Below are 24,873 nucleotides of genomic sequence, written 5' to 3' on the forward strand. Positions count from 1 at the left end.
TGGATTTGAGGGCATACAAAGCCATGAGTTCCTTTTCAAAATTCTCAGTCTCCTATAATCCTTATTTCCAATAAATTGAAACCGGGAAAGCTAACACGTAAGATTTGTGAAATGTACAAAATGTTGCTAAAGTGATTATTTAAAAATTAACAGTACAGGGGCTTCCCTGGTGGCGCGGTGGTTGGGGGTCCGCCTGCCGATGCGGGGGACGCGGGTTCGTGCCCCGGTCCGGGAGGATCCCACGTGCCGCGGAGCGGCTGGGCCCGTGAGCCGTGGCCGCTGGGCCTGCGCGTCCGGAGCCTGTGCTCTGCAGCGGGAGAGGCCGCAACAGTGAGAGGCCCGCGTACTGCAAAAAAAAAAAAAAAAAAAAAAAAAATACATTAGAGAAGTGCCTTTATTTAAAGAAGTAATTGCTTTTTTATATGTAAAATTGTGAGGTTTAGAGTAATAATATACTTCATTGCTTGGTATAAATCAAATCAGGGTCATTTGGCTTAAAATGGCAAAATAATAAAAAGCTTCTAAAAAACATTAAAATACCTAAGTTGTCATCTTGGCAGCAAGTAACAGTTTCATTAAATATTTTAATTAAAATCTTACTTGTCACTGCAATACCAAAGTTTTTTTTTTTAATATTGTTGAAGATGCCTATATACATGTTCTAATTTTTATATTTAATGAAGTGGGAAATAGTCCTTAGAGTTCAGTTAGTTGAATAATGTTTGACACTATTATATATTTAACTGTAAGTGGGAAGGTCAAGGATACATACTAAAGAACTCAGCTTTTAATTATTGCTTTCTTGTTTCTGTTTTAAAGGAGAGGGTTTTTTCCTAAATAATCATGTTATCTTTTGAGGTTTTATTAAACTGATCAGTAGGTTTTAAAAACATAATTCATATGTTAATTATTGAGGACTGAATTTCTACTTTGTACTTCTAAATCATAGAGCAGGAATAGGCTTTAAGGATGGCAGAGGTGTTTTCTTCCCATCCTATGCTATTATTTGAACTCTTACCACGATCAGACCACACAGAAAGAAACCTAATACTACTTTAGGGTAGTAGTATAATGGCAGTAGCATCTTATAAGTCCATTATTATCCCATTGTGTACTGTTAACATAATTTTAGTTATAAATATAAGGAATTACTCATTACTTGCTCAGATACATTAAAATGTTCATAATGGAAAAAAATGGGACAGTCCTAAATAAAGACTTTGTGTGTATGTATACACACATATTTACACGTACACTTTTAAAATAACATTTCCTTTTTATATAGGAATGAGTTTATATCATTTTGTTAAGGGGAGGTTGGGCATTACAGAACTTATTTTTCAAATATACTGTTAAAGTTACTAGGAGATAATTATATCTTGTTTCTATTTTTATATTTAAAAAATTAAACAGGAAGATGGATCTGAAGTTGGTGTTGGAGGGGCACAAGTAACTGGCTCTAATACGCGGAAGCATATATTGCAAGTCTCCACTTTCCAGATGACCATATTAATGCTCTTCAATAATAGAGAAAAATACACATTTGAGGTATGGGCTGGTTATGTGAATTTTAACCAATTGTTTCTGATTCTCACCCGGCATTTGGGTTGTTCTCAGATCTAGACTGTAGTGAATAGAGCTGTATGTTTAACTTTTTAAAGAAGTTGCCAAACTGCATCCCGAAGTGATTTTTACCATTTTACATTACTGCCAGCAAGTGTAGGAGAGTTCTAGTTGCCCCACATCCTCTCCAAAATTTAGTATTGTCTTTTAAATTTTAGCCATTTTAGCTGGTGTGTAATTGTACGTATACATTGTGGATTTAATTTCTTTCCTTGACTAATAATGACATTGAGCATTTTTTATTTGTTCATATGCCACTTATATGTCTTGTTTGGTGAATTCTTTGTTCATATCTTTATCGGGTTTTTTAAAAGTTCTTTACAAATTCTGGATACAAATCCTTCATCAAATCAAATCTATGTTCTGTGAATATTTTCTCACAGTCTGTCACTTGACTTTTCATTTTCTTAATGTTATATTCTGAAGAGCAGAACTTTTTAATATTGACGAAGTCCAGTGGCCACTTTTTTATGTTTATGGTTCATGCTTTTGATATCCTATCTAAGAAATTATTGGCTATCCCAAGTTTGCAAAGATTTTCTTCTAAGTGATTTATAGTTTTAGCTTTTACATTTAGGCCTGTGATCAATTTCAAGTTAATTTTTTTGGTATGGTTAGAGGTAAGGATTAAGAATTATTTCCTCCCCACACATAGGTATTCAGTTGTTCATTTCAGCATCATTTGTCCAAAACACTAGTCTTTTCCCTTTGAATTACTTTGAGCCCTTTATTTAAAAAAAAAAAAAAATTCAGTTGACCATATGTATGTGGGTCTATTTCTGCACACTCTGATCTATTTCATTAATTTCTATGTCTATCCTTATGCTAATTTTACACTATTTTGATAGTGTCAACTTTCTTTTTTTTTCTTAGAGTATATATATTATAATATACTTTTTATTTCTCCCATTAAGTCATGATTTGATTGAATTAAATTCATTTAGTCTTTTCCCATACCTTTGATGAGTAGGTTGGAGTTGAAATGAAGATCATGTGATTTTTAGTAAGTTTAAAGATAAGGAATGAATATTTTAAAAAGCTGTAGAATTATAGCCATATTTATACTTAACTGAAAATCAATTCTCAGACATAGGTGAATGAATATAGGAAGAAATAAGTTGAAGTTTGAAATGAAGAGCAAGATTAAATTCTAGGCCTATTTTAATACTCATCTCCATATTCCCTTTTTGTGATGATGATAAGTAGTTAAGAGATGACTGTTTTTATGTGATGTACCTCAAGGAAATATTTTGAAACGTAAGTGTTTTATTTTTAGGTCAGTGGCTAAGCCAAGAGGTTTTGCTCTTATAAATTTCCAGGCGTGTTTTACCTAGGGAATAACTTTAAGTTTCAAGCACAAGTTAAATGTGATTGAGTTCTAAAGAATATTGATTAAGTAAGTATTGACTACCTTACCCAAATATTGTAAGCCTTGTCAGACAGGTGGAATTGAATTATCTTTAACAGCTTGGATGTTTTAATCTGCTGTTCTCATGGATAATGTATTTTAAACAAAATAAGCTACTTGATAAATGCTGCAGTTGGTTTTCAGAGTCCTACTTTATAAAGAGCTGGCAAAAATAGTGGGATAAACAAAAACATAAATTGATTTTCTTAAGCCATTATTGGAATTGCTAGTAATTTTAGTGGTTCAAGCTTCCTTTTCTCGTCCCAGTCAGCTTGCGATCAGTGAGGCTAGTGAGCAGTGATTTAGGTAGAAGGTAAAATTAAGTAGAAAATTCCTGTAATATTTTAAATTTTAGCTAAGTCACAAACCAGAAGCCTGAGCATAAGTGGCGTATGTAAAATGCCATTCCTATGGCTCCAAAACCTTCTGGCTGCTTGCATCTCAAACCAGGGAATAGTGAAAAGGCACATGAAGTTTTTTGTCTTTACTCACACTATGTGCTTGTAGTCAGTCTGCCGCATAAGTTTTGTTAGACATCTCTTTTACAGAAATTGCCACAAATTAGAGGAGACAGTTAAAAGTATTTAACTATAGGAATTACTAAAGGAAGCTGATCTCTTATCTTTGAATATTCTTTCTTTATAAGTTCAGTAAGATGGTGTATTCATTATTTAATGCTACACAACAGGTCTCAAATTCATGTTTTAAAACAACCACTAACAGTTTATTATCTTTCGTGGTATCTGTGGGTTGGGGATTCAGGAGGGGCTTTCTGGGTGGTTCTGGCTTGGACTCGTTCGTGAGTTTAAGATGTCAGCTGGGGCTTCAGTTGTCTAATGTTTGTCTAGGGCTGGAAAATGCTATCGGTATGCGCCTTCTTCCACGTGGCTGGCAAGTTTGTTTTGGCTGTTGGTAAGAGGTCTTAGTTTCTCTCCACATGGGCTTTACCAAACATGGCTGTTTGATTGTCCTTGCCTCCTGGTGGCTAACTTTCCCTAGAGCAAGCGATCCAAGAGACCCAGGAAGAACCTGCAGTGCCTTTATGACCCAGCCTTGGAAGTCATGTATCGTCACTTCCTTATTTTGTTGGTCACTCAAGTCAGCCCTGGTGCAGTGAGGGGACCACACAAGGTTAAAACATACCAGGATCATTGTGGGCCATCTTGGAAACTGCCTACGAAAGGTGACATTTATTGGAGTGTCACATTTAATCCATAGTAATCAGGCTACTCAGGCTTTTTCCTCTTTTTATATAGTTTTTGGAATGAAGTCCGTATTGTGATTTAGAACAGCTAAAATACGGAAATACATATAGTGGTAATCTGTACCTTAGATTTTTAGTAATAGCATTTAATTTTTGAAAGAGGTATGGATATTAATACATTTTTCTGAATGTTCTTTATTATACTTTTCAAAAATTTCTGAGAATGAGTCTGAAATATAAAAGCTAATTGTAGACAGTAGCAAAATTAATGTCAGACAGAATTTGAATAGAAAACCATTAAACAGCAGTGGTAATTGATATTTCATCGAGAACTTATGTCAGTCAGTAATGTGGCATAACAATATATGAAGGAAAATGGTTGGAAGTACAAGGAGAAATAGACAATTCCACAGTTACAGAAATCCCTCACAAGTGTACTGATTGACTATATGATAAAAAAGAGGGATATAGAAGATTTGAATAACACAATTAGCAAATTAAAATTGAAAGCTATACAGGGAACTTTAAACTCAGAAAGCAAAATACACAAATTGTTCTTGGGAAATATCTGAGGCTGGCATAACCTTATTACTAAAACTGAACAAGGAAAATACAAAAAAGAAAGGGAAGCTATAGGTTATTCAAAATAAATACACAAATCTTAAGTAAAATATTATTAGCAAGTTATATTCAGCAGTCTATTGAAATAATAATTCAGTCTGTCCAAACAGGGTTTATTCCTGGAATACAAAGAAGGAATTTGTTAACAGATAGTTACTGAGATTTTATAATAATAATAAAATTAACTGATCACCTGCTATATTACCAGACATCATTTCAAGGAGAAAATCAATGATTTCCACAAATGTGCAAAAAGCACATGAGAAGAGTCAGTCCCCACTTCTTATTTCCAGATGGGGGACTCTTAGCCACCTAAGAATAGAATGAAATGCCTAATGGCATATGGGTGTATCTAATGAGAGACCTAAGCTTTAAATGAGAGACCTAAGCAAACAGTAATTAGTAGTAAAATGTTAGACACCTTCCCATTAAGGTTAGGAAAAATTTAGGATACCTGCCTTTACTACTGCTATCCAGCCTTGTTCTGGCAGGTCCTAATTAACACACTAGGAAAGAAAAAGGAATGAAATTTATAAATATCAGGAGTTGACAAAGTTTGTCGACAGTATGATTGTCAGCTGTAATAATCAACTGAGAAATGAGAGTTTGGTTGAAAAGTTTTTCTATAAATCATACTTACTGTAAGTCAACTTTTCTCTACATCAGAATTAATCTGAAAATGACATGAGAAAAAGGATGTTTTAATAAGAATCATAATCTTTCTAGGAATCATTCTAACCCAAAAAGTAGAAGACTTAATCGAAAAAGGCAATAAAAGAAAAGAATATGGAAGGGTAAATGTACCTGAAAGGGAAAGCTATGTGTTATAAAGGACTTTTTTTTTTTTTTAAGTCACCTATAAATTCAGTGAAATGTCAGTCCAAATCTGCGGAAGATTTCTTTTCTGTGAAACTTGACAGGCTGATCCCAGAGTTCATCTGGGCAAGAAAATGCACAAGAATAGGCAAAGAGGGGCAGGGATTTGGGAGATGGGAAGGCCCAGTAAGAGGGAAAGGAGTATGTCTTAATACCCAGACATACCTCAAAGTTAAAATTGTTTTTAACATGTGTAAACAAATAGATCATTTGAACAAAATAGTCCAGAAACAGATGAGTATATAGAGAGGTTTTTGGAATGCGATATATTTACTATTTCTAATAAACTAAATTTAAAAAACTGCTACTTCATTTGTGGGAATGGAAGGAGAATAGTATGGCGAACTTAGTTCCATATGTCATATCAAATGTAAAATCAAATTCCAGGTAGATGTAAGTACAAATCTATAAATGTAATAGAAAAAAACAATATTTTGATAAGCGTGATATAAGTAAGGCCTTTTTTCAAGCCTGTTACATAAACCACAAAGAAAAAGACTGACAGATTTAACCAAGTAAAAAGTAATAAAACATGCAAATGCTGAAATAAGTTAAAAGAGAAGATAAAGAGTCTAGGAGAGGGCCTCCCTGGTGGCGCAGTGGTTGAGAGTCCGCCTGCCAATGCAGGGGACATGGGTTCGTGCCCTGGTCCGGGAAAATGCCACATGCCGCGGAGCAACTAGGCCCATGAGCCATGGCTGCTGAGCCTGCGCGTCCGGAGCCTGTGCTCCACAGCGGGAGAGGCCACAACAGTGAGAGGCCCGCATACCCGCCCCCAAAAAAAAAAAAAAAAAAAGAGTCTAGGAGAAATTATTTACAGCAAGTAAGAGTATTGAAAACTGTAATACATAAAGAGCACCAGTAAATCAATACAAAAACAGTTGAATAGAAAAACGTGGAAGGAATACGAATAGATAGAGCACAGAAGAAGAGTTACAGATATCTTGTAAACATAAAAAGATGGTTTTTTCTCCTATTGGTTATAGAAGTACAAATTAAAATAATGAGATAACATTTTTAGCCCAATAGATAGGCAAAAGAAAAAGCCAGTTCTCTGTTTGAAGGTAGAGAGAATGAATACTTGAAACTGCTGTGAAGTTAAATAGTTAAGAAACTTGAAAGGCAGTTTGTCACTGTCTGTAAAATCTTTATAACTCTGAGGAAACAAGTACATTTCTAGAAATCTGCTTCAGAAACCTAACTCTTGTACTCAGGCAGAAATGCACGCTCCATCACAAAATTGGATACCATCTCAATCTCCATATTGTGATAGAGCAGTACTATGGAATTCCTGTAGCTTTAATGTCGTTATGCAAACATGCAAAATCATCAAGAAATTAATGGAAGAATTCATATGGTGTGATCCTGTTTATATTTAACACTGATACTAGTGTACAGGTAAGTATGTTACTGTACATACATGTATATGTGTATTTGTATTCATATGTGTGTGTGTGTGTATATGTGTGTATGTAGATGTATTTTTAAAAATGATATAGAAGGATGAACATTGAATTGCAGTACAGACATTTCCTGACTTATGGTGGTTTGACTTAAGATTTTTCAACTTTATGATGGCACAAAGCAGTACGCATTCGGTTGAGGCTGTACTTTGAATTTTGATCTTTTCCCAGGCTGGGATCAGCAAGCTGCAGCTCTCAGCTAGGTGATCACAAGAGTAAACAACTGATACACTTATCACCGTTCTGTACCCATACAACCATTCTGATTTTTTACTTTCAGTACAGTATTCAATAATTACATGAGATATTCAACACCATTATAAAAAATAGGCTTTGTGTTAGATGATTTTGCCCAACTATAGGCTAAGGTACGTGTTCTGAGCATGTTTAAGGTAGGCTAGGCTCAGCTAGGATGTTCAGTAGGTTACGCGCATTAAATGCATTTTCAGCTTATTCAGTACTATGAGTTTATTAGGATATAACGCCGTTGTAATTTGAATAAGATCTGTAGCTACCTCTAGGAATGATCTGTAGTTGTTAAAATACCACCTAAGAAGGTATTTCCGGTTCTTTGACTATGGTTAAACAATAATACATGTAAATAAGTCACTTTTATCATGTACATAATAATTACAGTTAACATTCTAATTATTAGTAGCACCTATTTAATATGGTGGGATTAACATTTATATGTCTAAAGTATGTAGACATGCTGAGATCATTTGAAGCAAGGGAATATGCATCGTCATCACTAAAGGTCACATTTCTTTCAGTTTCACTTACCTGACAGTCCTTTAGAAAAGCCTAAACTGTTCTTCAGAGACTTGTGAAAGGGAGAACAACTCTCTCCAGATCAGTTACATACTCTGAATAACACCATCTTTATACCCACTCTTCCTAAGCTCCTTTTGAGAAAAAAACATCTTTATACAATGTGAATCAAAATGATGTATCCTAATACGAAGATTTGCTGCACCATACAGTACTGTAGATGTGAAGGGACTAAATCATATACATGTACAATTCTCTTACTGTCCCATTGACATAAAAAGAATATAATGAGGGCTTCCCTGGTGGCGCAGTGGTTGAGTCCGCCTGCCGATGCAGGGGACACGGGTTCGTGCCCCAGTCTGGGAAGATCCCACATGCCGCGGAGCAGCTGGGCCTGTGAGCCATGGCCGCTGGGCCTGCATGTCCAGAGCCTGTGCTCCGCCACGGGAGAGGCCACAACAGTGAGAGGCCCGCGTACCACAAAAAAAAAAAAAAAAAAAAAAAGAATATAATTTAAAAGTTACAGATTCACTCTTTCCTGAACTGCTTTTTTTTTCAGTATTACATTTTATTCATACCATAATAATGTAGCAAAAATTATCACCTGCACTTCAAAACATATTTCATGTTGCTTTTCATATTTAGTATTAATTACCAAGTATTTTAAAAAATTTTTTCTTAATTTGATTATACAGGCAGTAAAAATGGTCAACTTGGATTGTAAATTTTGGTAGTATGATGGAAGACCTTAGGTCACTCTTACTTTGATTATTTCTAGGAAAGAAGTTGCTAAGCAAAAGAGTAGTATGGGTAAACTTGAGAGGATGATTGTAGAGTATTTATAAAATTAGCAATCATATGTTGATTAACACTTTGTTTTTTACCTAAATATTAAAGCAGGTCCCTTAATAATCTCTGCTGGATGACATTCTTAGACTACGCTTTATATCTCTGAAACAAAAAGTACATGTCTTCTCAGTATTTTGTAATTTGAACTACCTTTTTCTCTAATTTGTTCAAATAAGTGAGATTTTAGAGTCATAATAGTCAGGAAGTTCTTTGTTGTAAATTATTTAATGGAATTACCTCTCTAATTACTGCTTCGTCAATTTTACTTACTAATTAATCTTTCAAAAAATCTAATTATGTTAATCTGATGAAATTTCAGGAAATCCAACAAGAGACAGATATCCCTGAAAGAGAACTTGTTAGAGCCCTGCAGTCCCTCGCCTGTGGTAAACCAACACAGCGGGTTCTCACAAAGGAACCCAAGTCAAAGGAAATAGAAAATGGTCACATATTTACAGTTAATGATCAGTTCACATCCAAACTACACAGAGTCAAGATTCAAACAGGTATCTGGAATTATATTTTTCTCTCTAAAAAAATTATATATATTTCTTCTTTCTAAAAAAATTCTTAATTGTTGGATTTCTATTTTTTAAAAAGTAATGCTTTTCTGGTGCTGCATGACATATAGGCTTAAGAAATAAAGCACTTTTATTGATATGTATTCCTGTCAAAATGCAGTTGAATCCAAGTACAGTAAGCATTTAAAAAAGTCATTCATAATGTGAACAAGTATTTATTTCCATATGGTTTTCTACAAGTGAAATATAATTTTATGAACGTATTAGTATTTATAATTGTTTTTAACTGGTTAACTGATAGTCATTGATGTCTATTTTAAAGCATTTACAAATTTCTCAAAATTGGGAGTTACCTATTTAAAATTTAATCTTTAAATGCAACTATTTATATTTGATAAATACTTTCTAAGTTTCAAAATTTTAAAACCCATATTCTCTCTCTAACTTAAAACCAGTGATGACCCTGTTGTGAACAGATTTTGGTACAGCTTTTTTTTAGGTTGATGGTAAACGTCCTACTTATTGTATATTTAGCAATGTAAGGTGTATATTTTCTATGCATTTAAGGAGGAAAAAAGGCACTTTACCTTTGCTGATTTTTAAAACTCTAATGTAGCTTGCTACCTGGTTTCAAAACTAGTATTAGGTAAGCTTCCCAGTGCTAGTTTATCCATTACAGCTAATACGTCTGTACTGTAAGATTAACTTTTTAAATGACTACAATTTTCTGATTTGAAAATGGTTTTACATTATATATTAATAAAAGATAGTCTTTTTAAAATTATTTTAATGTTAAATATACAATTGATTGCCAGAATATATTGATTCAAGAACATTTTAATATACTTTTGTTTTTCTTTTTGACCCTAATTGGATATTCTTTTCAAAGCAGAGTGGTCTCTCTTTACAGACTTGACTACTTTGTCCCATCATTGCAAACCTTATCATTGTATCTTATCTTCATCACCAAAATTGATCCATATATTTGGGACACATGTATATTAAAAATAAAACAGAACTGTGCTAAGGAGGGTCATGGAATAAAATTTCTTCTTCTCCCAGTACAAGACATATGACTGTAGTTTTGGGCAGAAATGGGTTTTGGATATCAGGACTTACTTGAATTTCAGATTTGGAGGATATATGGTGATACATATCTGAAATACCCAGCCTCACCCTGCTTTATCCTAAATAAATAAGTGTCTTTGTAATGCAAGATTCCATCGTGTCCTGCAAATATTGTCAGATATTATTGTGATTATCAGAAAAATAGTCTTCTTCATAGATTGTTAATTTTTGGTGTTAAGTGTGTGTGTATAGTATTTTAGATCTGATTAAAATAGGAATATAGTTATACATGATGAAGAATTTGACTCGATGACCTTTTAAAGTTCTTTTCAGCTGTAAAATTCTGTAAAGAAAAATGTTTTTCATTTTGAAATGGTGCTTAGATTATCTTGGCTCTTACTGATATTTTGTAGAAGTTAAAATTTTCTCTCTGGTGATAAGTATTGTGACCACATAGTGTTTTTAAAGTTGTCAAAATACATGTTTGCCTTTTTGAGAAAGTACTCAGGCTCGTAATCAAATATTCAGAGAGGCTGATCTTACCTACTTTTGCTGCTTTTTACTGTGGTCAGTAATAGACATTCAAGCAAAAACTGAAAAGCATTTACTCAAATAACACAACCTTTGAAAAGAATTAGATTCGTTGTATTTTACAGTGATTTCTATAGTTGACAGCCTTCCCCACCACCAGCACTCACCTTCTCTGTCCCTTTCCTCCTAATACATCTAGATACTTAGGTACCCACTTACACAGCACATACCCTTGTTATGCTCTTCTTAAATGCAGAGAGTATTGTGCTAGGCTCTGGGAGTGAGCTCCTGCCCTCACATTTTTAAAAACATCATAATTCAGTGTGTATCACCACAATCTTCCCATTTATCTTGGAGTATATTAATTTAGGTGACCAGATTTAGATGAACCAAGTGGATTGTTAAAAAGTTTTTTTCCCTCCACCATTTTATTTTATATATTTTCACATCTGCAGGAAAAGTGAAAAATGCTCTAATAGATAATCGTTAAAACTTTGCCACATTTGCTCAAGCACCCTTATTTCCACCCTTGTGCTCTCCCTCTCTCCCTTCATATATGTATATGTTTCCTACAGCATTTTTTAAAATATTTTTTAAATAGTTCTTTATTTGAGTATAATTGCTTTACAATACTGTGTTACTTTCTGTTGCACAAGAAAGTGAATTAGCCATGTCCCCATATCCCCTCCCTTTTGAGCCACCCTGCCATCCTCTCTATCCCACGTCTCTAGGTCATTGCAAAGCACCAAGCCCATCTCCCTGTTCTATGCAGCTGCTTTCCATCAGCCAACTATTTTACATTCGGTAGTGTATGTATGTCAATGCTACTCTCACTTCGCCCCAGTGTCGCCCTCCCACCCCATGTCCTCAAGTCCATTTTCTATGTCTACCTCTTTTTTTTAGATTCCACATATATGTGTTAATATATATTTGTTTTTCTCTTTCTGATTTACTTCACTCTGTGTGACAGACTCTGGGTCCATCCACCTCACTACAAATAACTCCAGTTTTCTTTTTATGGCTGAGTAATATTCCATTGTATATAAGTGCCACATCTTCTTTATCCATTCATCTGTCATTGGACATATAGATTGGTTCCATGTCCTGGCTATTGTAAATAGCGCTGCAGTGAACATTGTGGTACATGTCTCTTTTTGAATTATGGTTTTCTCAGCGTATATGCCCAGTAGTGAGATTGTTGGGTCATATGGTAATTCTAGTTTTAGTTTTTTAAGGAACCTCCATACTGTTTTCCACAGTGGTTGTATCAGTTTACATTCCCACCAACAGTGCAGGAGAGTTCCCTTTTCACCACACCCTTTCCAGCATTTATTATTTCTAGATTTTTTGATAACGGCCATTCTGACCAACATGAGGTGATACCTCATTGTAGCTTTGATTTGCGTTTCCCTAATAATTAGTGATACTGAGCATCTTTTCATGTGCCTCTTGGCCATCTGTGTGTCTTCATTTGTGAAATGTCTATTTGGGTCTTCCACCCATTTTTAAACTGGATTGTTTGTTTTTTTTATATTGAGTTCCATGAGCTGTTTGTATATTTTGGAGATTAATCCTTTGTTGTTTCATTTGCAAATATTTTCTCGCATTCTGAGGGTTGTCTTTTTGTCTTGTTTATGGTTTCCTTTGCTGTGCAAAAGCTTTTAGGTTTAATTAAGTCCCATTTGTTTATTTTTGCTTTTATTTCCCTTACTCTAGAAGGTAGGTCAAAAAAGATCTTGCTGTGGTTTATGTCAAAGGGTGTTTTTCCTATGTTTTCCCCTAAGAGTTTTATAGTGTCTGGTCTTACATTTAATTCTTTAACCCATTTGGAGTTTATTTTTGTGTATGGTGTTAGGGAGAGTTCTAATTTCATTCTTTTACATGTAGCTGTCCAGTTTTCCCAGCACCACTTATTGAAGAGGCTGTCTTTTCTCCATTGTATGTTCTTGCCTCCTTTGTCGTAAATTAGTTGACCATATGTGCGTGGGTTAATCTCTGGGCATTCTGTCCCGTACCATTGCTCTGTATTTCTGTTTTTGTGTCACTGCCGTACTGTCTTGATTACTGTAGCTTTGTGGTGTAGTTTGAAGTCGGGGAGCCTGATACCTCCAACTCTGTTTTTCTTTCTCAAGATGCTTTGGCTATTCGGGGTCTTTTATGTTTCCATACGAATTGTAAAATTTTTTGTTCTAATTCTGTGAAGAATGCCATTGGTAGTTTGATAGGGATTGCATTGAATCTGTAGATTGCTTTGGGTAGTATAGTCATTTTCACAGTATTGATTCTTCCAACCCAAGAACATGATATATTTCTCCATCTGTTTATGTCATCTTTGATTTCTTTCATCAGTGTTTTATAGTTTTCTGAGTACAAGTCTTTTGCCTCCTTAGGCAGGTTTATTCCTAGGTATTTTATTCTTTTTGTTGCAGTGGCAAATGGGAGTGTTTCCTTTATTTCTCTTTCTGATTTTTCATTGTTGGTGTAGAGGAATGCCAGAGATTTCTGTGCATTAATTTTGTATCCTGCAACCTTACCAAATTCATTGATTAGTTCTAGTAGTTTTCTGGTGGCATCTTTAGGATTTTCTACATATAATATCATGTCATTGGCAAACAGTGACAGTTTTACTTCTTCTTTTCCAATTTGTATTCCTTTTATTTCTTTTTCTTCTCTGATTGCTATGGCTAGGACTTCCAAAACTATGTTGAATAATAGTGGCGAGAGTGAACATCCTTGTCTTGTTCCTGATCTTAGTGGAAATGCTTTCAGTTTTTCATGATTGAGTATGATGCTTGCTGTGGGTTTGTCATATATGGCCTTGATTATGTTGAGGTAGGTACCCTCTATGCTCATTTTCTGGAGTTTTTATCATAAATGGGTGTTGAATTTTGTCAGAAGCTTTTTCTGCATCTATTGAGATGATCATATGGTTCTTATTCCTTAATTTGCTAATGTGGTGTATCACATTGATAGATTGCATATATTGAAGAATCCTTGCATCCCTGGGATAATTCCCAGGGATAATTCCCAATCATTGATCATGGTGTATGGTCCTTTTAATGTGCTTTTCGATTCTGTTTGCTAGTATTTTCTTGAGGTTTTTCCCGTCTATGTTCATCAGTGATATTGGTCTATAATTTTCTTTTTTTGTGATATCTTTTTCTGGTTTTGGTATCAGGATGATGGTGGCTTTGTAGAATAAATTTGGGAGTGTTTCTCCCTGTGTAGTTTTTTGGAAGAGTTTGAGAAGGATGGGTGTTAGCGCTTCTCTAAATGTTTGATAGAATTCGCCTGTGAAGCCATCTGGTCCTGGACTTCTGTTTGTTGGAAGATTTTTAATTATGGTTTCAATTTCATTACTTGTGATACATCTGTTTATATTTTCTAATTCTTTCTGGTTCAGTCTTGGAAAATTGTACCTTTCCAAGAATTTGACCATTTCTTCGTGGTTGTCCATTTTATTGGCATATAGTTGTTGGTAGTAGTCTCTTATAATTCTTTGTATTTCTGCAGTGTCAGTTGTGATTTCTCCTCTTTCATTTCTAATTTTATTGATTTGTGTCCTCTCCCTTTTTTTTTTTGATGAGTTTGGCTAAAGGTTTATCAATTTTGTTTATCTTCTCAATGAACCAGCTTTTACTTTTATTGATCTTTGCTGTTGTTTTCTTTGTTTGTATTTCATTTATTTCTGCTTTGATCTTTATGATTTCTTTCCTTCTACTGATTTTAGGTTTTCTTTGTTCTTTCTCTAGTTGTTTTAAGTGTAGGGTTAGATTGTTTATTTGAGATTTTTCTTGTTTCTTGAGGTGAGATTCTATTGCTATAAACTTCCCTCTTAGAACTGCTTTTGCTGAATCCCATAGGTTTTGGGGTCGTCGTGTTTTCATTGTCATTTGTTTTAGGTATTTTTTGATCTCCTTTTTGATTTCTTCAATCTCTTGGTTGTATAGTAGAGCACTGTTTAGTCTCCATGTATTTGTTTTTTACAGGTTTTTTCCTGTAATTGATTTCTAGTCTCATAGCATTGTGGTCAGAAAAGATGCTTGATACAATTTCAATATTCTTAAGTTTTTCAAGGCTTGATTTGTGACCCAAGATGTGATCTATCCTGGAGAGTGTTCCATGTGCACTTGAGAAGAAAGTGTATTCTGCCACTTTTGGGTAGAATGTTCTATAAATATCAATTAGATCTATCTGGTCTCTTGTGTCATTTAAAGGTTGTGTTTCCTTATTTATTCTCTGTTTGGTTGATCTGTCCATTGATGTAAGTGGGGTGCTAAAGTCCCCTACTATTATTGTGTTTCTGTCAGTTTCTCCTTTCATGGTTGTTAGCATTTGCCTTACGTATTGAGGTGCTGCTGTGTTGGTGCCTAAACATTTATAATTGTTGTATCTTCTTCTTGGATTGATCCTGTGATCATTATATAGTGTCCCTCCTTATCTCTTGTAACAGTGTTTATTTTAAAGTCTATTTTATCTGATACGAGTATTGCTACTTCAGCTTTCTTTCCATTTGCATGGAATATCTTTTTTCCATCCCTTCAGTTTCAGCCTGTATGTGTCCGTAGGTCTGAAATGGGTCTCTTCTAGACAGCATATATATGAGACTTGTTTTTGTATCCATTCAGCAAGTCTGTGTCTTTTGGTTGGAGCATTTAATCCATTCACGTTGAAGGTAATAATCAATATGTATGTTCCTATTACCATTTTCTTAATTGTTTGGGTTTGTCTTTGTGGGTCTTTTTCTTCTCTTGTGTTTCCCCCTTAGCAAAGTTTCTTGAGCGTTTGTTGTAAAGCTGGTTTGGTGGTGATGAATTCTCTTAGCTTTTGCTTGTCTGAAAAGCTTTTGACTTCTCCACTGAATCTTTTTTTTTTTTTGGTGGTACGCGGGCCTCTCACTGTTGTGGCTTCTCCCATTGTGGAGCACAGGCTCCGGACGCGCAGGCCCAGCGGCCATCGCCCACAGGCCCAGCCGCTCCACGGCATGTGGGATCCTCCCGGACTGGGACACAAACCCGCGTCCCCTGCATCGGCAGGCGGACTCCCAACCACTGTGCCACCAGGGAAGCCCTCTCCATCGAATCTTAATGACCTCCTTGCTGGGTAGAGTAATCTTGGTTGTAGGTTTTTCTCTTTCATCACTTTAAGTGTATCCTGCCACTCCCTTCTGGCCTGCAGAGTTTCCACTGAAAAATCAGCTGATAACCTTATGGGGATTCTTTTGTATGTCATTTCTTGTTTTTTCCCTTGCTGCTTTTAATAGTTTTTCTTTGAATTTAATTTTTTTTACTTTGATGATTACATGTCTTGGTGTGTTTTTCCTCCGGTTTATCCTGTATGGGACTCTGTGCTTCCTGGACTTGGGTGACTATTTCCTTTCCCGTGTTAGGGAAGTTTTCAATTATAATCTCTTCAAATATTTTCTCAGACCCTTTCTTTTTCTTTTCTTCTTCTGGGACCCCTCTAATTCGAATATTGGTGAGTTTCGTGTTGTCCCAGAGGTCTCCGAGATTGTCTTCAATTCTTTTCATTCTTTTTTCTTTATTCTGCTCCTCGGCAGTTACTTCCACCATTTTGACTTCCAGCTCACTGATTTGTTCTTCTGCCTCAGTTATTCTGTAATTGTTTCCTTCTAGTGTAATTTTCATTTCAGTTATTATGTTCATCTCTGTTCTTTAGTTCTTCTAGATCTTTGTTAAACATTTCTTGTATGTTCTCAATCTGTACCTTCATTCTATTTCTGAGATTCTGGATCATCTTTACTGTCATTATTCTGAATTCTTTTTCAGGTAGGTTGCCTATTTCCTCTTAATTTATTTGGCCCATTAGGTTTTTACCTTACTCCTTCATCCGTGACATGTTTTTTGCTGTCTCTTTTTTTTTTTTTTTTTAATGAGGGGATTGTGTTCCTACCTTACTGGTTTGTCCTGAGGCTTCCAGCACTGGAGTTTGTAGGCTTATTGGGTAGAGCTGGGTCTTCATGCTGAGCTGAGGACCTCTGTGGTCCTCACTCTGATGAATATTCCCTGGGGTCTGAGGTTCTCTGTCGGTCCAGTGGTGAGATAAAAGGAAAAGGGATAGGGGCCTTGGCTGTGGAGGGGTTGCTTAAGCAAGAGCGAGGTTTGGGTGGTGGGCAGGGCCTATGCTCAGGACCCACAGGGCTGGAAAAGGCCCTGGGGGCTGTGGGGGGTGGAGCTTAGGCTCAAGGAACAGAAGGGGCCCAGGCTTGCCCCCCACACCTGGTCTCAGAGGGCAGGGGACCTCACCTAGGGGCTCAGCAGGCTTCCTGGGCTCAAGTGGTGGGGCAAATGCCCTCCTCTCCTCTCCTGCGCCTCTGGTCTGGGAGGGCCCCTCCTGATCTCCTGGGCTTCCCTCCTGTGCCCCCAAGGACCTACGTGGCCTGGAGTGGACTTTGGGGGGCAAGGGACTGGCCTGGGAACTCAGCAGGCTTCTTTCCCACTCTTCCTGGTGAGTCCCTCCTGCCCGTGTCTTCTGACCTACCCGGCCTCAGGGGTGCCGATCCTGTCTGGCCTCCACTTCTCCTCCCCCCCCACTCACCCTGTGTCCTACCGGTTCACTTTGCAGTTCCTCCCGTCTCCTTGGGCATGAGAGTCCCCCACCAGCAGCCGGCAGGTGCCCTAGTTGTGGGGAGACGCTAACTCCGCATCTTTCCACTCCGCCTCCTTTCCTACATCATTTTAACTTAATTTGCCAGCGTTATAACACTTCCCACTTAAATACTTGAGCATATACCTATCTCAGAATTAAGATTTTACCACATAATTGTAATACTGTATCACACCCCAAAAAATTAATTCCAAACATCTATATATCACCCATATTTACATGTCCACAGTTATCTCAAAAATGCCTTTCATATCTTATTTTTTGGATCCAGGATTCAGTCCAGGGTTCCACATTACATTGATTTTAATGTTTCTTTAGTTCTATTCAATCTAATCCAGTGCCTCTATCTTTTTTTTCCCCTTATGACATTGAATTTTTGAAGAAAAGCATTTTTCTTCTTTAGTTGAGCATTTTATTCTAATTTTACTCTTTTTTATTAAGGTATTGATTAACTTGGGAGAAGATACTGAAGCAGAATTCTTAACCAAGGGATTCTAATTAGAAACAGCTAAATGAATATGCACACCAAAATGATCTTCTGAATTGTACAGTCTGCTATCTCCTGGTTGTGCCCAGGCCTAAGTCAGCAATGTTGCATATGGTTCTTTGTAATTTTACAATTTCTCCCTCCAGAAACTTCACATCTATCTCCTATTGATGACCAAATAAACAAAAAAAATCTTTCTCTGCTGCTTCAATTAGAGCAAAGTTATAAGAGAAAGGGACTTTTATACTTATTTCTTTAGCAGTTGCCTTGAAGACTATAGGGAATAACAGTAAAACTTCTAAAGAGTGGAATATAGTTTGCATTAGTCATATTGAGATTATGACATTTAATAATTACCAAGATACATGTTAAGAAATTGTTGAATAATTGATGAGAGGTACAAAAGAATTGTTATGGAGTTAAGTGACATTCTAGTGGTACTTTAAATTTTTTATTTAGTTAACTAAATCTTGGCAATACCTGTTCTTTCCTCCTCTTAAAGTCCCCACATTTCTTCTGTTTGAGGTACTTTTGGTGAGGTTTAACTTGGAGTCATGGTGGTAAAATACTAGTTAACCTCTGGAAGTTACAAGCAATGAAAACTATTTACTGATAATTTTACTGCTAAATATATCCAGCTAGTGTTTTTCTTCTAGGAAAGGAGTCATTGAATTCTATAAAAATAAAATTGGTTTTATTATCTCTGTAAAATTAAACTCCTAATATTTAAAAAGAATAATATAGAATTGAAGAATTTTTATATCACTGCTTGTTAATTATTTAAATATTTATTAAAGTAAACGTTGAATTAGGCACTTTTTGAGTGTTTAATTAATAAGTATATGTGTGGTGTATATTCAGAGGTTGACATTGATTTCTCTCTTGATAATAGTAAATTATATTAAGTTTGCTTACAAACATTTTTCCTTACTTTTGAAATTTACATCATAATCACATGGTAAATGTCTTTATTTCTCTTTTAGTTGCTGCCAAACAAGGTGAATCTGACCCAGAAAGGAAAGAAACACGGCAGAAAGTAGATGACGACAGAAAACATGAGATAGAAGCTGCTATAGTGCGGATAATGAAATCTAGGAAGAAGATGCAGCACAATGTGTTAGTAGCAGAGGTGAGGACACTTCCAGACTGGATTAATGTAGAAAAGACAAAATTACTTTAACTATTTAAATTTAGGAAAGTACTGTATTCAGCTAATTTAAAATACAGTCTTAAAATTAGAAAACCGTAGTCAAATAACACATTATTAAAAGCATGGTACTTGCTTGATAGTTAAACATAGCAATGCGTCAAAATATGTGCACACTTTAAGAACTAATATGTTTGTAATGAAGATAATAATAGAATATTGTCACATGAAGAATAAAGAAAAAGCTTTTCACCGCTATTTAGTACTTTGATGTAAAACAAACTACCTATACTTCTAAAAATTAATGGCTTATTTATTGAGTAAAAGTTAGGAAACTAAGGAAGGGAAGACCATTGTGAAGCCATTGGAATAGTGAGGAACAAGGTGATTAGGGCTGAATAAAGTATTGGTTGAAGATAGAGAGCTGAATGAAGACACATAGGAAGTGAAATTGACAGCATTTATTGACTGATCGTGGGAAATGAGAGGGAGGAGTGGAGGACGTCTCTGAGGCCCTTGCTTGCTTGGCCAGGTAGAGGCTGGTTTCTTTAACTGAAAAGGGAGGGGCAGTGTGCTGCTGTGTTCCACGGGTCAGCTAATACCACTTTTTATATGTGACTTCGTATCACATGGCAGAGGAAGAGAATTATAGGTGAGTGGTCAGTCAGTAATTTTAAAAATCATTAAAAAACCAAAACAAGTAAACCTTTAAGACATGTTGGCAATTAGGTGACTGGTTAGTTTTCCCGTTTTCATTGGACTGGTAAGAATAGACATTTGATGGCAGTTCCTTGAGAAGTAAATGGAGGTGAAACCACCAAGTGAGTGGTTTCTCCTTTGAGGTGTTGGCTCGTGGGAAGGGCACAGAGAGCAATACTAGAGGATTAAGTGTTTAGTTGAGGGCTTCTGGGTACTGTTTTTCTAGATGAGAAGACATTGAGTTATATTTATATTCTAAGGATAAGAAGAGATGCTTAAAAACAAAAGGGAAGAAAAATGAGATGAGGGGTTACTTGATGTACTCAAGTCTAGAAAAAGAAAAGCGAGAGGGTTGTATAGAGAACACAGGTAGGTGGTAGATGTGTTAACAGGGATGCTACCAAATACCTTTCCCGAGAACCCAGGGCTGGGTGCAGGGGTGGTTGGAATGAAGCATGGAAACAAGCATGGACAAATGGATAAATGGATAAATGTAAGGTTGTGGGAGTTTGAGGAATTTCAAACTGAAATGGCCTCTTTTCTTATGTAAAACAGGATGTGAGGTTATGGTGCTTGAGAACTTGCTGACCTTGAATGCTGTAAATTTGTGTTATCAGCCTAAACCAGAGATTGGCAACCTTTTTTTAAATGGCCAGTTGCAGCATGAAAGCACCCGTAGATAACAAGTGAGTGTGCTGTGTTCCAGGAGGGATTACAACAGGCAGCGGGCTGTATTTGCCTGTGGACCCCAGGTCTACACAAAAGGTGTAAAAACGACAACTTTACTCAAAGAACCGAGTAGTGGATTTCGGGTGATGTAGTAAATGTAGAATAGGTGCTTATGGAACAGAACCAAAGGAGTCAGGGAGTTGAAGGTACTGTTGGGGGTGCAGCTCAGGTGATCTTTTATGAAGGAAAGAGGTGAGGTCAGACAAAGAAGTTATTGATAGCTTAGAAGAAAGGACCAGAGGATTGATTGAGGGTCTCAAGTGGGTTGAGAACAAATTTGTTGATACTGGAGTGATAATATTAGAAGAGTGATGGATTTTAGTTGGGGAGTGAAGTGCTGACGTTTCCGATTTTGAAGAGTTAATAATCCATTGCAGCCTTCGAAATGAACTGATCCAACATGAGTAAAAGAGAAGCTGGGTTATGGCTAGATGAGTGATCTGCAAGATCACTAACTGGATTAGTGAGAAAAGCATGGGCTTCAGGGGCAGGAGGATGTAGATTCTCATCTCTTCTGGCTCTATTTACTACTTGTTCATATCATTTTTCCTTTCTGGCTTATTTTCCTCATTTGTAAAACGAGACAACCTACTTTGCAGGGTTAAGAGCATTAAATAAATAAATATAAACAAAACTGACTGATACATAGTGCATAGTCAGATTTCGGCTACTGCTGTAGTTCCTGTTGTATTATTACCGATGTCACAATACGTAGAATCCCGACAGCTGTTGGAGAAAAGAATACCAACAGTAGCACTTAACTATGGACTGGGCATTATTCTAAAGCATCACATCTGTTAACTCATTTAATATACACAACAACTTCATGAGGTTAAGTAACTTTCCCAAGGGCCCAGAGCTAGTAAGTCGTAGAGCTGGGATTTGAATCCAGGCAAGTCTGAGTCCCGAGTTTGTGCTTTTAAACACATTATGCTACCCAAATTCTGTGAATTGGGAGAGTAACCCAGAAGTCATTAGATTATAGCTTCAAAATGGGTTAAACTGTACGGTGGTATAAATTCATACTAGTATATTTCAACTAATTTGTCTATTAATCCACTTTAGCATTCACATTCTGATGTGAGGAGGTATGTTCTAGCCATACATTACATTTTCAAATAGAATCCTTTTTAATTTTCTGTATTTTTAATGTTCATAATCAAATTAGTAAAGTTTGAGCTGAGTCTTAAAATGACGTATCAGTTCTACTCAAAAATAAGAATTTTTGTGTGTTTATATAGAAATGTTTTTTGTTTTTGTTTTTTAATTTTCTGGTAGGAATTAGTGTTGTTTTTTTTTAACCTTCTCTTTTAGGTAACTCAGCAGTTGAAGGCTCGATTCTTACCAAGTCCAGTTGTTATTAAAAAACGTATCGAAGGACTCATTGAGAGAGAATATTTGGCACGAACACCTGAGGATCGCAAAGTATACACATATGTAGCATAAAATGCATTCAGAAACTTGATTTATTATTGGACTGTACTCTTCGCATGGACTGGGAAGTTCTTTTAAATCATTAAATATTAAGACGACCATCTCTTCTATTAAATTACAGTACATGTTTTAGACCATTCAGATCAAGCCTTTACTCCCTTTGAGAGTTTTCAACATCAGTTGATTGAGCTTCAGGCTTTACAACGTTTATCCCTGTAGAGATCATCTTTACAGTTCCTCGGGAAAATGTGAATGTGCCGCGTTTTGTTTTCAATACTGTATGAAAACAGGAAAAAATAAAACAAAATTTAGAAAATACAGCTCATTAAAATAAAATTGTTGGATTTCATTTCCCCAGGTCTTCAGTGTTCATGTAAATGTGTTTTTGTAGTGTTGCTTAGCACTTTGCGCATTGTATAAGTTGGGTAACAAAAATGGTAAAGGAAATGACACAATTCCCATCTCGCTCTGCTTAAGGCATTTCTTTAGCTCGTCTTGTTTAATTTAAAGGTTTGATAAATATACAGAGACCCAAGCATAAAATTTGAGCATGCTTTATTCTACCACTTGCACTTACTAATCTAATAGCCTAATGACCAGGAACCTTTGTTTTGGGCTCAGTATACACCCTGGTTTGATTTTTCCCTACTGTAATTTGAGATGTCGCAAATTCTTACAATGATTAGGTTTTGTTCTGCATTATCTCTAGAGAAAGAAAATATTTTAGTATGTATAAATTGTACAATAATTTTTTGCTGTTGTACTCACTGCTAATAGTGGATTGTATAGGGCAGTGTTTTTATTTCATTTTATTGTAGACAAAAATAAATGAATTTAGTATACACATACTCACTAATTCAGGTGTGTCAGAGCACAAAGTTGGCAGCTGGTTGTATTTAATTCAGCCCCTCTGAAAAGCACATACAGTCTACACTTTGTTTCTAAATATCTTAGGTTCACCCTCTCTTAAATATATATTTTGGTGAAGCTGGGATGCACTGTTAATTTTCTGTTTCAAAATGCATTCTAAAGATGCAATAAATACGATTACCTTAATATTTTTTAATAAGATCTTTAGTTCTTGCAGCTGCGTTTTGGAAAGTGATTAAGCAATATTTTTCAAACCTGATGATTCTTGGATCATTCTTAGCTGTTGTCCTCCAAAGAGTCATCGTTTCATGTTTTCAAAAGATGTGCTTTGTGCTGAAGATTCATGTCAGTTATCCTGTGCTTCCAACTTTCACCAATATTTTTTACCTGATTGATCTGCCGAGGATTATAGTTTGCTTTATTTTAACTTCAGAGTATTTTTATCTTCAGTTTTATTTAATTTTGTTTTCATAAGACAATGTTTCAGATATGTAATTGGGGCAAACCACTATAGATTTCTGTTGATGGAAAAATGACATGTTACTAATAAGTTCAAGTAACCAACTGACTATGATACTGTTGATACATTTATTAGAATGTATGTCTCAGAAGATGGTATCTGTTTTAAATTTATGGTCAAGTTACAACTGAATTCTAATATGGATTAAAAACTCCACATAAATATTTTTCCCCATGCGTCTTGGGTTATAATTTTCCTTTAACTTGCAAATATGCTCTTCCTACATTTAATTTTGTCTCCATCTGTCCTGTAGAATTATAAGTCTTAACGCTCTTAATCTCTATGTTTTCCACTTTTACATGATGCAATTAAGATACAAATGAAAACTATCATGAACATTATTCTCAGGATACTTTCACCATACTTGAGTGATAGTAGGTCAGGTGTAACAAGGAAAGCCGAAGGGTTTCCCTTTCTGATTTTACACAATTGGAATTTCTTTAATGACAGGGTGTTTACCTACAGGAAAATACTGGTTCTTTCACGTTTCATAATTTTTTTATTAACTTGACAATCTGAGTGTTCTGTTTCCCAAAGTGTTGTATATATCATTTAATTGGTATATATATAACACTTTGGGAAATAGAACACTCAGATTGTCAAGTAAATAAATATGAAAGATGTAAAAACTTCCATTTGAAGTCTAAATGAGACATTAAAACAAAAATTTAAGTGCTGGTTTGAACTATTAAAAATCAGTCAAGTTAAATTTATGTCATTGTCTCAAGTGTGGATGTACAAATCACATTTAGAATTCAGAGACATACTTGTTAGTTTTGGAGAACAGGTTTGATATTTATGCTTCTAAATGCTTGTAAATGTATTAAAACATTTCTGAATTGCAGTTGTATGGTGGGCGAAGGCAACCATTTGCATTCAGTTGCATTTCAGTCAATTGCAGTTGAGTCGAGTGGTCGCAGAATGATGCTGCATTGAAAAAGAAAATTGGATCACCTAACATGTTTTATATGTTTTAGCGCATTTAGTGCATTTTATTTTAGCTCGTTAAGCTCGTAGTGATACATTTTGACCTTGCTTTCTTTTCAGCAAGAGATCATTCATGCCGTTTTTCTTCATTTTTTAATGTCTTAATCTCAAAAGAATAATGCATCCTAACCATTCATTTAATCCTGTTGATGTGAATAGATTTTGGTGATTTGCTTGAAGAATTTTAAGGAGGATGGATGCATAGTTTTCCAACTGCAAAAATGATGTACTCTTTGTTCACTTGTTAAATTGTAATTCTCTGCTATCATTTTTGAATTCAGGACAGTGTTTATTTTGAATTGTTATATAGTTATATTATTTAAAGATTGAAAATTCATTGCAGTTAGGGAACACACAGCCTCACAAAATAAACTGTGGTTGTGATTGCAAGGTTCTTTATGTCAATGAGTTTTAAAAGGGGATGGGAAGGGGTGCATG

The 24,873-nt window shown here is 35.6% G+C and overlaps 1 protein-coding gene across 2 annotated transcripts in view; it reads left to right on the forward strand.

Annotated features, from left to right (window-relative positions):
- CUL3 (cullin 3) overlaps positions 1-23,941 on the forward strand; it is a 98,698-nt gene extending 74,757 nt beyond the window's left edge. The window contains exons 13-16 of one of the 2 annotated variants that reach the window (XM_060016027.2): positions 1,414-1,548; positions 9,135-9,321; positions 19,033-19,178; positions 21,939-23,940. In XM_060016027.2, coding sequence (XP_059872010.1) covers positions 1,414-1,548; positions 9,135-9,321; positions 19,033-19,178; positions 21,939-22,070 — 600 coding nt within the window. In that variant the 3' untranslated portion in view covers positions 22,071-23,940. Of the gene's footprint in view, positions 1-1,413; positions 1,549-9,134; positions 9,322-19,032; positions 19,179-21,938 lie in introns of both variants that reach the window. The other variant, XM_060016028.1, reaches the window with a different exon arrangement.
- Positions 23,942-24,873: the final 932 nt, after the last annotated feature.

This window comes from Delphinus delphis, chromosome 7, assembly GCF_949987515.2.
Source record: "Delphinus delphis chromosome 7, mDelDel1.2, whole genome shotgun sequence".
Lineage (NCBI taxonomy): Eukaryota > Metazoa > Chordata > Mammalia > Artiodactyla > Delphinidae > Delphinus > Delphinus delphis.